Source organism: Micropterus dolomieu, linkage group LG10 (genome assembly GCF_021292245.1).
Source record: "Micropterus dolomieu isolate WLL.071019.BEF.003 ecotype Adirondacks linkage group LG10, ASM2129224v1, whole genome shotgun sequence".
NCBI classification, from domain to species: domain Eukaryota; kingdom Metazoa; phylum Chordata; class Actinopteri; order Centrarchiformes; family Centrarchidae; genus Micropterus; species Micropterus dolomieu.
Window position 1 is genome coordinate 21901918 of NC_060159.1, and position 13947 is coordinate 21915864.

The 13947-nt window shown below is 41.1% G+C and overlaps 1 protein-coding gene across 2 annotated transcripts in view; it reads left to right on the forward strand.

The window, feature by feature from the left end:
• map3k5 (mitogen-activated protein kinase kinase kinase 5) overlaps window positions 1–13947 on the forward strand; it is an 83503-nt gene that overhangs the window by 58268 nt on the left and 11288 nt on the right. For both annotated transcript variants that reach the window (XR_006826655.1, XM_046060007.1), the window contains exons 14-20: window positions 2165–2246; window positions 4097–4230; window positions 6316–6443; window positions 6919–7055; window positions 8574–8679; window positions 10466–10623; window positions 12198–12375. Coding sequence is in view for 1 of the 2 variants with exons in the window: in XM_046060007.1 (XP_045915963.1) it covers window positions 2165–2246; window positions 4097–4230; window positions 6316–6443; window positions 6919–7055; window positions 8574–8679; window positions 10466–10623; window positions 12198–12375 (923 nt within the window). In the remaining variant the exon portion in view is untranslated. The remainder of the gene's footprint in view (window positions 1–2164; window positions 2247–4096; window positions 4231–6315; window positions 6444–6918; window positions 7056–8573; window positions 8680–10465; window positions 10624–12197; window positions 12376–13947) is intronic.

The following is a 13947-nucleotide window of genomic DNA, read 5'->3' on the forward strand; positions in this document are numbered from 1 at the left end:
GATGCCTCCCCTGGCTAGCGAGCCCTCCGGTTTAACGGTCTGTTAGGGCAGGAGGCGATGTAGTGACCAGGTAGACCACAGTAGAGACAGGCGTTGTTTCCTCTGCGGCGTTCCAGCTCCTCTGTACTGAGCCGGCTCCGGCCCAGCTGCATGGGCTCGCCCTCGGGGTCCTCCTCTCGCCGAGCGGGCTCCAGTGTGGGTTCAGGATGAGGGGGTCTGGATCGTACCGGAGCCGGAGAGCGTTCTCTGCGGCGGGGGGTGACGTCCCTGCTGGGGCTGCCGCGTTTCTGCCATTGTCTCTCTCAGCAGCGATTATCTATCCGAATTGACAGGGTAATGAGATTATCCAGACATTCAGGTTCAGGGTGGGACACTAGTTCATCTTTTAAATGTTCGTTTAACCCATTGGTGAATACCGACAGTAGAGACGCCTCATTCCATCCACTCTCAACGGGCCAGGGTCCTGAACTCAACGGCGTACTCACGCTCCGGAGTCCCTGGCGAAGGGTGAGCAGTCTCGTGGAGGCGTCGTTACCTCGAACCGGGTGGTCAAATACCTTAGTCATCTCCGTGGTAAAGGCGGCATAGGAGGTGGTTATCTGGTCCTGCCTCCTCCAGTGAACCAAGGCCCATTCCAACGCTGCTCCGCGCAGCAGTCCGATGAGGTAGGCAATTTTCGACCTTTCTGAGGCATAGGTGAGGGGTTGGAGAGCGAATACAAGACCACATTGCATGAGGAAAGTTTTGCATTGGCCTACGTTGCCATCATACCTCTCTGGTGGGGATACCCACGGTTCCCTGGCGGAGCTTGTGGTCGCTAATGCGGCAGGTGCGGGTGGAGGACTTTGCAGGGAGTCCTGGAGGTTTCCCATGCGGAGTGACAGATCTTGTAGTCCTCCCATGATTTCCTGAAGGGCAGTGCTGTGTTGATCCAAGATCGCTCCCTGAGTGGAGACTGCATGGCGGACCGGCTCTAGGTCTGCTGAGTCCATTCTGGTCGGATCGTTCTGTCAGGACCGGGGGCCAGAAACTCAAACGCAGACTTAGAGAATGAACAGAAGTGGTTTATTGTGCACAAGGGTGGCCCGGGAGAGGTTGGGGTGAGGTGGTCGTTCCGAGGGCATGTGGTTCTGGTCCCCGAGCTTCGATGATTCCGGGGCACAGGAGGGAATCTGCGTGGTGCGTGTGCAGGTGTCCTAAGGGCGAGACAGAGAGAGTAGTTAAATACTAGTACAAGGGTTCAGACAAGATACTGATACTTATGACAGACAAACTGGCTTGCGTGCTCGTACTGTGAGGTACAACGATCCGACGGGGACTGGAAGGTTGGCTGGTCTCTTAAAGGTGTGTTGATTGCAGGCGGAGGCCCTGATGTGCTGATTGCGGATGTGCTTCAGGTGGGAAAACCTGGAGCTCAGACCACCACGCCCACCAGCAACCTCAGAGCAGCAGGCAGGCCAGGGTCACGACCAGGGGTTCGTGACAGATAGCACTGCGTGTTCAATGAAGGCGCATGTCTTTACTCTTTTTAAATGCAGGCTGTACAGTTTTAAAAAAAAATGTTTAACTGGCAGGTATTGGTTTCTCTTTATACAAAATGAATTAGCAGAACCTGCTCATATTGTGAAATCCATTTTATTATTGTTGAATGAATGAAGTAGTCCAACTGCTGTTTTGAGTGGTGGATAACATACATCCAAACTTATAAGACACAGTCTTGGTTTGCAAAATGGTTAGTTGTCATAGTATGATGAGAGCTTACTCACTGAAATTCACTGTGGATTGGACAATACAAGACAGAATCCAAGTATTTGTTGTGTTGGCTCTGGTCTAGCACATTGGCTTTTAGTATTTTTTGACTTTGAGCTTTAGTTTGTGAGGGTTTACATCGATATTGGGTTGGCAGAGTAAGGAGGATCATAGCCTTATCATTGTATCCAAAAATTTGAACACTATGTTAAGGCCATGAGTCCTTCACGTTTCACCGGGTATAGATAAAACCACCAGTATTGTAGATAAAATGTGTTTCAGTGGAGCCAAATTAATAGTAGCTGTCCAAAATCATAGAGACTCCACTTTATATTGCTAAGCACCCAGCAATGAAGGTGTGTGGACATAATGTGTGCTCTCTGTATTTTGGTCTGATCTGGCTTTTCTTTGGCAGATTCTGCGATCTGGTCAACAGCCTAACAGAGGAGGCCTGGAAAGGTCCAGAGGAGGGAGACTGCGAAGCTGACACCCTAGAGGTGAGAGGACTGAAGACCTGATTCCCTCACATATTGGTTTAGATATATCTTTTTAGCCTTGTAAACTTTGGTTATATATATTTAAACTATCTTTTTGATAGTTATAGTTTATAGAAACAACAGATTCAGTGCACAGATGAATCGCTTACCCCAGCTTCAATAAATAGACAGAATTCCTTTAAATACAGGAATCCCCTCACATTTTATTAATCTGAAAACACTTTTTACAGCACAGATTTAGCAAAATACATAACCTCTACACTACTGCAACTCTTTTTCAATGCATGGGTGCCAAGAAACGGTTTACCTTTTTGTTTCTGTACGTTATTTTGTTACATCCTGTTGTATCTCTGTGGTGCTCTTTGCCTGCTTTTAAAATGTCACAGGAAATATGATGTGATGTGGTGTTTCCATCAAAAGAATTGAAATGCTGACAGAAAAAAAAATCATTGACCACAAAACCATCTTTCAACAGTTAATTATCCTTGGGAAAGTTCCTTGTTATAGTAGTGCTAGATCTGACTATTTCTCATGCCTCCATCAAACAAATTTTTTTTTGCAGAATTGAATTATGAAATAATTAATCAACAATGTGTTTCCTTCATTTTTTTAATACCATAATGTTTGGCAAAATCTAGCATGTATGAACTCAAGATTTCCATCTGGCTTTTCTAATTCAGTTCATCACAATTTGCATTATAATAACTGGATCAAAACCCAGCTGCAAACCTGGTGAAAATGAACAATAACCTGCTGGGATAAGGCCTGGATTTAGCTTTAGTGCTTTGTATGCTTTGACAGTACAGAACAGACACCTGCTGCTGCATTCACCTGTCTTCCCAGCGGAGCCTCAGGGAAAGTGAAGCTAATTCCCCGAAAACACTGCTGCACCCTTTTTGACTCAGTGGTGTGGCACAGATCAAATGTCTAAAAGGTTTCTCTCAAGAGCTAGTTTTATTTATGTAAGACTAAATTTACTGTCTGTTTGTCTCCAGCCTTTACACAACACGACCTGCCCTGAAAAGCAGGGTCTTAGCTTGTTTCCTGTAAACATTAATCACATGATTGAAAAAAGGAAATTATGCTGGTTGAGCCTTTCTTACGGAGGTTTCATCAGGGTCAAGGACCATTGTAACAGGTTTAAAGTGACCTGATTACAAAGAAAAAAACGTTTAAGTTTATTAAAGCTGGGGTAAACAACTTTGGAGACTTGGCAATAGATTTAGAAAGTATCCAACCAAAAAACACCACCCCTTACCCAAATCACATTTTTAGAGTGCACGGGCAGGTAGGCCAGCCACTCATTATATTCAAACTGAATGAAATGATTGGCCGTGCTAATTACAAACCTCCGACAGCCATAGATTCCGGATTTTCTTATTAATTTTTGTGTCAGAGCATTTGATTTATTGATTGCTTTAAGTATGTAAATAGAATTTTAACAAATATTAGGGTCTACCCCAGCTTGAAGATATAAGTAATCAAATAAGTTGTTATGTTATTGTCATATATAGATTTGCAAGATATGTTTAAAGGGATAAAAGAAAACTAATTTGGACTTTGTTTCTGGTGCTTTTTAATAGATGGTACCTACTGTATGTGATTATTTACCATTTACAATGTGGGAACATTACCGTAGGCTGTTGGTTTCTTCAATAAAAATGCTAATGCTAAACTCAGTAGTTTAGTGTTGGATTAGACTATAGTAACCAAATGCAGTTACATAAATTATTTCAAAGAATCATTGATTTCTAATCAAATATTACACTACTGCAGGCACAGTGGTAAGAACTTATCAGGCCTTAAATTGCGTTAAGTAAGTAGCATGCTTGTTGCCCTTATCTCCTCAGTACGACTATGAGTACGATGAGCATGGAGAGCGGGTGGTTCTGGGAAAAGGCACATTTGGAGTGGTGTACGCAGGCCGAGACCTCAGCAACCAGGTGCGACTGGCCATCAAAGAAATACCAGAGAGAGACAGCAGGTGAGAATCTGCCCAGACATTTGTCAGGAAAAGGCCACCATGTTGTCTTTATTTGTGACTCTAAAGGTTTCACACTGTTGTTACTGCAGAGGAAGCTTTTTTTGTAAGGAATCTCTGAAATTCTTGTGACATTATGTCATCACTTTCATGTACAGGGTTAGTTTTAATAAGTTTAATCACCTGTTTACATCAGTGTTACCAAAACACTTTGTGTGTATCCTTGAAGTCTAACAAACATGTTTCCTTCCTCATAAAATAGATATTTTTAATACCTGGATTGTTTACATCCATGTTTGCTAGCTTGCAAACTGCTGGTCACTTTGTTAGGACATTGCTACAGTTCCTTGCGCATTACAGCTACCAGTATCAGCTGTTGAATAGGGTGAAACTGGCAGCAGGAACATGTATTGCGTCGCTCATATGCTCAAGTGCATGCAGGTGCATCCTTATCTGCACAATACAAACACAACAGGGAAACTACTAGTCATCAAAAATTCCACAGGGTACCTTTTTACGAAGATAAATCCTACTATTTTTGGTATTATATTATGTATTTTTGAAAAGTGCAATTGGATTAGTTCTGTTATGAGTTTGTGCTATATAAATAGAATTGAATTGGTAACCCTCTGATCTTTGCAATAGTACCAACATCAGACCAATATGTCATATTTGCACTCAAGATATTTTGTAATCAAATTGGCAGATTGCTTCAGCCCATTCATGTTTAGAACAGGATCAACTCTCAGCCACCCTCAGGACATACTTTACATTTTAAGCAGTTGGAAATCTTGTTTTTATTATCCTGTGCAAGATTAAATTACAGCCTGAATGTAAACAGGTGTCTGAGCTGTTAATGCCTCATCTTGTTCAGCACTGCTGCTGAGCATCATTAAGAAAAGTGCTGAGACGCAGCTGAGCAGTGTCCCCAGTGGTTTCTGGCTTTCAGCGGGCTGGTATCTACTTGAGTGGCTGGTTAGTGGAGAACTGTGAAGGCAAACTCCCTCCCTCCATCTTGAGTTCCCATCACTGTTTCTGCTTAAAACGCCTGTCACCTCATAGATCTGTACTTAGTCATCTCGAATTGCAAGCAGCCGCACTTTGTTCCACTAATCACATCAGCAAGTCAGCAGGGCGCTCGGCTGCAAAGAATGTGGAGAATTTGGGTAAATAATTCACAAGAGAATTGAAATCTCAAGACAGGCGGAGAGAGAGAGAGAGAGAGAAGGAGAGAGAGAGGGTGTGAGTCATGCTGAAAGCTGAATTTGAAAAGAAATTGCTGGTAGGCATGACATCAAGATTCAGGCTGTTGACATGTCATCTATATCCTATTTATTTTCATGTCACCTTAAGACACACAGTAACAGTGACATCTCCATGAGCCTTTTTTCTCTACTGAAAAACACTCAGACTATCAATCAATTAACTATCAGGTTAATAGAGCACATATAGTAACTTAGCATTTTTTCATGTGTTTTTATTTTCACCTGAAAAATGTTCTGCAACAATTTTGATAATTGATTAATTATTTAAGTCATTTTTATAAACATTTTTTTTATCACTGGCTCCACCTGCTAAATGTGAGTATTTTCTGCTTTTCTTAGTCCTCTGTGATAGTGAATTGAATATTTTGGGGTTTCAGACTATTTTTAAAGGTATGTAGTAAGTTCAGTTATCTGCCATTGTGTAGTACAAATGTTGAATCTGGAAATCTACAATTTAATTTTTCAATACACCTTCAACTAAAATTGAGACCTTTGAGCTTGAATGAATCATTGTAACTAACCCTGCAGGAAACTAATTGAAAATCCCTCGCAATTTCACCAAGGGGAGATAAAGAAGTGCAAAAGTCTGTATCTGTAGAGGCGATAAAGATAGAAAAATACTGTCCTTTTTTGGTTGTTAAGTAAGTTCTTCAGTAATTAACCTTCTTTAATGTTGTATCAACATTTTGTACTGGCACAGGCACCTTTCCAACTTCATCTACATACAGTATTTAAATTGTTACCTGGAAATGAAAGTATCTCATTGTCATCTGTTCTTCTCTAGCGGAGACTGTAACATAGTGGTTTTGTTTTTTTAATACAGGTACTCTCAGCCACTCCACGAGGAGATCGCTCTTCACAAGCACTTAAAGCACAAGAATATCGTCCAGTACCTCGGGTCCCTCAGCGAGAACGGCTTCATAAAAATCTTCATGGAGCAGGTGCCTGGAGGTGAGACCTCTTGTTGCGGTTACGTACGAAATAAAAGATAGAATTAGAGTTTGGTTCAAACAAGACGGCACAAAATGAAAAGAAATGGGCAGGATGCTCACCAAACAGCTTGTGCAGCATATTTCAAGTCTCAAGTACCAGAATCATCTTAAAGAAACTGTTGAAGTGGCTGTTATTGATTATCTTTGTGTTTTTCCTTTACCCTTGACCCTTACCTGAATAAAGTATACATTTGCACTGATGACTATGTTTACACCACAGCTTTAATTACAACTAAACTGGAATAGATTTTTACAGTTCCAAAAAGTAATTATCAGAAAGCTAACCAAAGAGCTTATGACTCATAATCAACTTTGTACATCAAAATACTTTGTGTAACTTCTCACTAAAACAGTTTGCATTTCTGAAAGCAATGCATTGAAAATGAAGTTTGTACGTGATTTATTATTGCTATATATTGTCCCGTGGTCTCCAGGGAGTCTTTCTGCACTGCTGAGGTCCAAGTGGGGCCCTCTGAAAAATAACGAGCCCACCATCGGCTTTTACACACGGCAGATCCTGGAGGGACTTAAGTACCTGCATGAAAACCAGATCGCACATAGAGACATCAAGGTGACTAAACAGTTACTGTACTATTTAATATTCTGTTGGAGGTTTTTTATCGTCTTTCAGGCATCATTGGCTTCTTGCAGGCTCGTTTCCAGAGAAGCTTAAATTAAAAAAATAATTGATCTTTCCATATTAGAGTTTATTATAATTTGTTTAAATTCTGTGAGGATGTTCAACTGGGATGCATTTAAAGACTTCTTTCGGTTAGCATTGATTGCCATAATGCAGTGGTGATCCAGCTCAAATTTCATTCATGAAAATGTTTACACTCACTGTCACAACTACTCTTACTTGTGTCTGGTAAGTCATTTTATAGGAAAAATCCTCCGGTGCACTGGCGGTGATAAACTTAACATTTGCATTTTGTAGTAATAGATTGAAGAACCGAGTAGTTAGCATGAGCAGTGAGGGCTGGAAAATGACATGGAAAAGAATGCACCACCAACACAAACTTAAACTTTGTCAACAGGACGTCTAGGGGCGAAAGATGTCAGTACCATAGACAGTATATTAGAATATTTGAATGGAGAGCAGTAAAGCCAGTATTGGACCAATAAAATACTACTACAGGGCTACTTCCTGTTGGCACCAGCGTCTACTGTGCATGATTGTGCAGCATAACCGTGGTTTAATGACGTACAGCAACGGTAGAAACACCGTAATTCTGGCAGCTGCATAGCTGCGCCAACAAAAAGTAACATGGCTCTGTGTTTGGCTTTGGTCGGCTTCACTGTTCGATCTCTAGCTTACCTTCTTGGTCAGTACTGGCAAGTGGCCACACTGTTTGATTAACAGGTGATATGTGGGAGGTGCACTGCAAAAACATTGTGACAATTTAAGAAAAACAAGAGGAACAAAAGATTGCACAGCATCTATGATGGACTAGAGGTTTGTAAGTCAAGGACTTTTATTTATAGCTTATTTCATTACAACTAAACTATTGGCTGCTTTCATTTAAGATGCATCCAGCAACAGGAAACATGTACAGAATAATAAAAAATTATTTTAAAAAAATGACAATTTTAAAAATAATAACAATAAATAAAGAACTCATTCCCCATGATTACGTGCACAGAAAGTTTTGTGTGAATGCATTCCCAGAGCGTCCCAGCTTCTCACAGTATTTTAGCTTTTTCTTTATGGCTCTTTGGCTACAACAGCAAACCTGACTTCCCCTTTTTCTTATGTAAAGTATCCTCCCTGTTTCGTCTCAGTTATGACAAACCAACACTGATAACGCTTCCATCACAGACAGTCCTTAGGGTCATCAGCCGCTTTCCCAAGCGACTAACTGATTAAACAACACAGCCATATAAGCATCATTAGCAGCACGTAAATGTTAATCACCTTGTTGTGGCTTGGATGCCGCCCTCCTCCTCCCACGCAGTGTGTTGTAACCTGCTGTTTGCCTCTTTCAAGGATTTGCAAGCACGTCACATTATCTCAGTACCAGCATGGCCTTGGAGTTTCAGCGAGGGAAGGGGCGTATATTGTTCTCACGGATGTCTTTTCAATTCGCAGGGCGATAATGTTCTCATCAACACCTACAGTGGCGTCCTAAAGATATCAGATTTTGGTACATCCAAAAGGTTGGCTGGGATCAACGCCTCCACAGAGACTTTCACAGGTACGCCCTGACTAAATTACTCCCTGCTTACTGTTCACACAAACCCTCAGAAATGCTTGAGATCTATGTCAAATCCCTGAAAATCCCAATTTTCATGAAACGAAAGGGGACCTATCTCAGTAGTGGCCATAAAGCTGAGCAGTGAGGTAACCCTATACAGATAATACTTGTCTTTGGCTGTCACCATTTCAGAGCAGTAATCCAGTTTCCTAGGCCAGTAAGTGATATCTCTTAGAATAGCTGACTGTTGCAATTCAGAGACGCTGGATTTGGCATGAGTCTGTGGTCAGAACGGGCAGGTTTATACCCGTGTGATGTCTGCACCACAGTGGCCAATTGCAGCTCAGTGTGATCTCTTGGATTAGATCATCTGGCAGCTCATTGGAAGAGACGGGGACTTACCCTGAATGGTGGAGCTCTTTCAGGAAACTGGGCTACTCCTTTTTATAGCCCACGCCTGCTATAAATGTATCCATGCCTGTTTTTAGCTCAGTACAAACTTCTAAAAGCAGCAAATACCGCCCAGCAGGCTATTATTAGAACAAAAGAGTCCTTTCAATGGGGAGCTGAAAATGTTACTTTGGACTGAGCTGTGATTAATTGACAACACTGAGAGGCTCTTTGGTTTTGTGTAAGCAACAGCATAAGCCCTGATAAAGCTTTTGTAACGTGCTTGGTAATTTGCAAGAATTTTGTCCTCACCTTCAGGACAGAGGTTACTTATTATTAGACTATTTTTGCCGTTGACATCAGTTTCTTTCATATGCTGTTGACGTCACACACTGTCGTGCGTGTTCCCAAACCTGAACATCTGCAATGCCCATTTAATCCGTTCATGTTGCCAGAAGCAGAGGCCAGGTTTGACACACTTTATGTTTGCTGTGTTTTTTGTCTCTGTTTTTAAATTTCTCTTTTATACCTTCTGGACAGCACTCTGGTTCCACTTGTGGTGTTGAAAGTACTCTATAAATAAAGTTGAGTTGAGTTGACAGTGTGTAATTAAGATTAGCTAGTTTGCTTTTCCTGCACATTTCTGACAGAGTCACTATCAATAATTTACTTATTTATATATTAATTTATTTATGTATTAGATTTGCTGGTTGGTTATTTCATCAAAAGAGGAAAAACATATTTTTCATAAATCATATCACAAGAATCTTAACAGATCACGCCTTAAACACAACGAAAGCTCTCTTAACACATATCTTGTTTTTTTAATTTGTAAAAACACTAAGAAGTATAAAAACCATGAATTTGCCATTTTACAGGGGATTATTGTCCAGACTATTTCTTGGCTTAGATCAGTGGCCTGGAAACCAGTAGAGATTCCAGGAAGTTTTTGATCTTGGCCAAGAAATAGTCCGGCTCAATGTCTCGTTTCACTTTGGGTTTATTAGACATGAGATATATCATATTAATTAGTAAGCTTTAGAGGTGCTGGCAAGTGTCTTCCCAAAATGCCAAACAATGATCTTTCTTCCCTCAAGGACTACTTTAAAGGAAGAGAGATCAAAGTGTCTGTCAACAGTAAAAGTAATACATCCTGATCCAAATATATCTGATAACTTGGTAGCCAGACTGTATAAAGCTTCTTTTATATTATTATACACCCTGTAAGTGTTTTAGCAATCGCAGCTCAAACACTGAAACCCTTCTAAGCATATGTACACCATTAGTCGCTGAATTACTGAAAATTATTTTATATATTTGGTAACTTTTTATGGAGATCTACACTTACAAACATGTAAATATCTGTCTGTCTTTGTATTTTTGTTTGTTTATCTAGGCACACTACAGTACATGGCTCCTGAAATCATAGACAAGGGTCCTCGGGGATACGGCAAGCCAGCAGACATCTGGTCTCTGGGCTGCACCATCATAGAGATGGCAACTGGGAAACCACCTTTCTATGAACTAGGAGAACCACAGGCCGCTATGTTCAAGGTGAGAGACACCAACATTAACCATCATCCCACTGGGTAATGTGTTTAATTTTAGCAAACAGGCTATGAAAGGCAGGGGAGCATCTGTTTTTGTAGTGAAATCTTTTGTGAAGTGTTGATCAACAGTGCCGATGAACAGCTGCAGCTCTGACATTTCAACAGAAGTGAGGATGTGGTAAATTTCATGTTTTATAAAGGTATCTGATATATAATGATGTTTTTTAGATTATGTTAGAGTTTACCATCAGCATCCTGTTGTTATAACTGATTTGTGCAGTACATTTTGTCTTGTTTTGCAAACGACCAACAGAAATTAAGTGCATTGAAACCACAACCTATAAACATGGACATAGTCTCTGTGACGTCATCTTATATTGTCATGTTTTTCTTGTTTTATTTTTATTTCAAAATGGCTCGTATGAGTTATTTTACATTTATTTTTTATCTTTCTAAACCCCTCATGGCGATCCTATCAGATAAACACATAAATAAAATAATCCTAATTCAAGGAGCACACAACTGCATCTGCAGTGGAGCCATTACAAGAAATAATAAGCAAGCTGTTATGCACCTGCGTTGTGTTACCGCCTACATTGTGTTGCCACCTGCATTGTGTTATCACCTGCATGCTGTAACATGATCGAGCCCAGTAGAAACTCCAAATATTGTCTATGCACGAACATTTGTTTGAACACTTAACAAACGTGTTTCCAGTGAGAGGACCCTACACAGACTCCGTCATGTTTTTATGTTGTTTTTTTACAGTTTCTATGTGCAGGTGTCTTTGTTTGAAATCTTCTTCTCACTCAATTTAGACTGTTTATTTGCTTTGAATATAAATGTAAAGTGCTCCACCCCATGATATATTGTTCTTAGCCATGTGCAGTCCATTAAAGACAGTAATGATGTTTAAGGGTTGTCTTGAAAGCATTATAGCACCCCTACCAAAGATAAAGATGTAATTTAATTAAAGGGCTGTGAATTCCAACAAGGAGGTGTATGTTACTGTGCTCTATATACCTTGTAGTAAATGGAACATAAAAGCAAACAAACTGGGATCTCCTGACATTTTCTGGACAGAGATCACAGAATTTATGGAAGTCCGGAGTACAATCACATCATCTTTTTTCTCTAAAAGGATTTCATGTTGTGTCAAGTTCATGTCTGCACTGTGTATGGTGAGTAGAGTTAGTAAATAGTTAAACAGTCCTTATATACTCTTCACTCATCCTTGTGGAATGTCTCAAGGGAGGGGCAGCACTGTGTTGATCTTAAATCAACATTCCTCAACAGCAACGACATGAATTTCTAGCGTTGTCATTGTCACGAGAGCATTATTTCTCCCAACTGCAGCCCCAAGCTACATCCAGGCACATAGTTCACTGGGTAAACACTCACTTTACACTTACTTACATTGCAGTGAATCAAATCATTTATATATGTAAAGAGAACATCTCAGATACCTTTTGAGAAGCAGCGTGCTCTCACATTTTCTTATTTTAAAACTTAAAGACAGTATGTCTTTTATCCTTTCTTCTCCTGTCTGAAATCAATATGTCTCTCTTTTTTCTGCAGGTGGGCATGTTTAAGATCCATCCTGAGATCCCAGAGTCCATGTCGCCGGAGGCCAAAGCCTTCATCCTGCGCTGCTTTGAGCCCGACCCAGACAAGCGTGCCACCGCTCTCGACCTGCTCACAGACGAGTTCCTCACCGTCACCAGCCGCAAGAAGAAAAGCAAGAGTTGCTTCACGGGTGAGTTCAGTTCAGTGTAGTTCTGCTCAGCAGATAAGCATGCCTTGTTGTTTTTCTGATGTACTTCTTTATTTGGACCTCCATTAGTGTCCCTAAAGTTACAGCTTGGTTTCTTGGGATCCACTTAAGGTGATAAAAATAAATATTTAGTGCAATTTAAAATCACTGAACAAACATAAGGAATTAAGTATAGTTTGACTGTGTTTGCAATTTTTGCAGAGAGTTAGAGCTCCCACATCTGTGTTGTAAATACAGTATGAAGCTTCAGCCAGGAGATTGTTAGCTTAATTTAGCATGAAGACACAGGGGGAAACCGCTACCCTGGCTCTGTCAAAGTTAACAAAATCCAACTAGTAACACCTTCAAAGCACACAAGTGGTTTAATGCATACAAAAAACAACCTTTAAAAACAACCTTGTAGTTTTACGAAGGTTCGTATGCTGGGTTATTTCTTGGCCAGGAGCATGTGACTTTCTGGTGTTCCCACTGGTTAAGGACCGTAGACGCAGTGGTCGGCAAAAGAAACTTACTGCCCTACATGAAAGACTTCCTGCCAAAAAGTCATACCTCCAACATGGAAACAAGACCAAGCGACTCAACTATGCACCAAAATACAGAAACTGGGGTGCAGAAAATGGCAGCAGGTGCTCTGGACTTCTGAGTCAATGTTTGAGTAAACAGAGTCAGGGATGTACAGTGGGGGAAATAAGTATTTGACCCCTTGCTGATTTTGCAGGTTTGCCCACTTACAAAGAATGCAACGATCTATAATTTTAATCATATGTACATTCTAACAGTGAAAGACAGAATCCCAAAGAAAATTCCAGAAAATCACATCATATGAATTTATAAAAATTGATAACCATCTGATGAGGAAAAACAAGTATTTGACCCCCTACCAAACAGCAAGTATTCTGGCTCCTACAAGCCAGTTAGTCTTTCTTTAAGACACAGCCCCAATCCCAACCAATTATCTACATCAAATACACCTGCCTCACCTCGTTACCTGCTTAAAAGACACCTGTCAACACCCAAACAACCAGCATCCAACATCAGCACCATGGGCAAGACCAAAGAGCTTTCTACGGACAATCAGGGACAAGATTGTTGATCTGCACAAGGCTGGGATGGGCTACAAGAGAATCGGAAAGCAACTTGGAGAGAAAAGATCAACTGTCGGTGCAGTTATCAGGAAATGGAAGAAGCATCACACCACCACCAACCTCCCTCGGTCTGGGCCTCCACACAAGATCTCGCCTCGTGGGGTGTCCCTGATCATGCGAACGGTGAGGAATCATCCCAAAACCACAAGGGGGGAACTGATGAATCAACTGAAGGCAGCTGGGACCACAGTTACAAAAGAAACGGTTGGTAACACACTACGCCGTCATGGATTGAAATCCTGCATCGCACGCAAGGTCCCCCTGCTCAAGAAGAAACATGTACAGGCCCGCATGAAGTTCGCCATTCACCACCTGGACGACTCAGAAGAGGCCTGGAAGAAGGTGATGTGGTCAGATGAGACCAAAATAGAACTTTTTGGCCTCAACGCAACTCGTCGTGTTTGGAGGG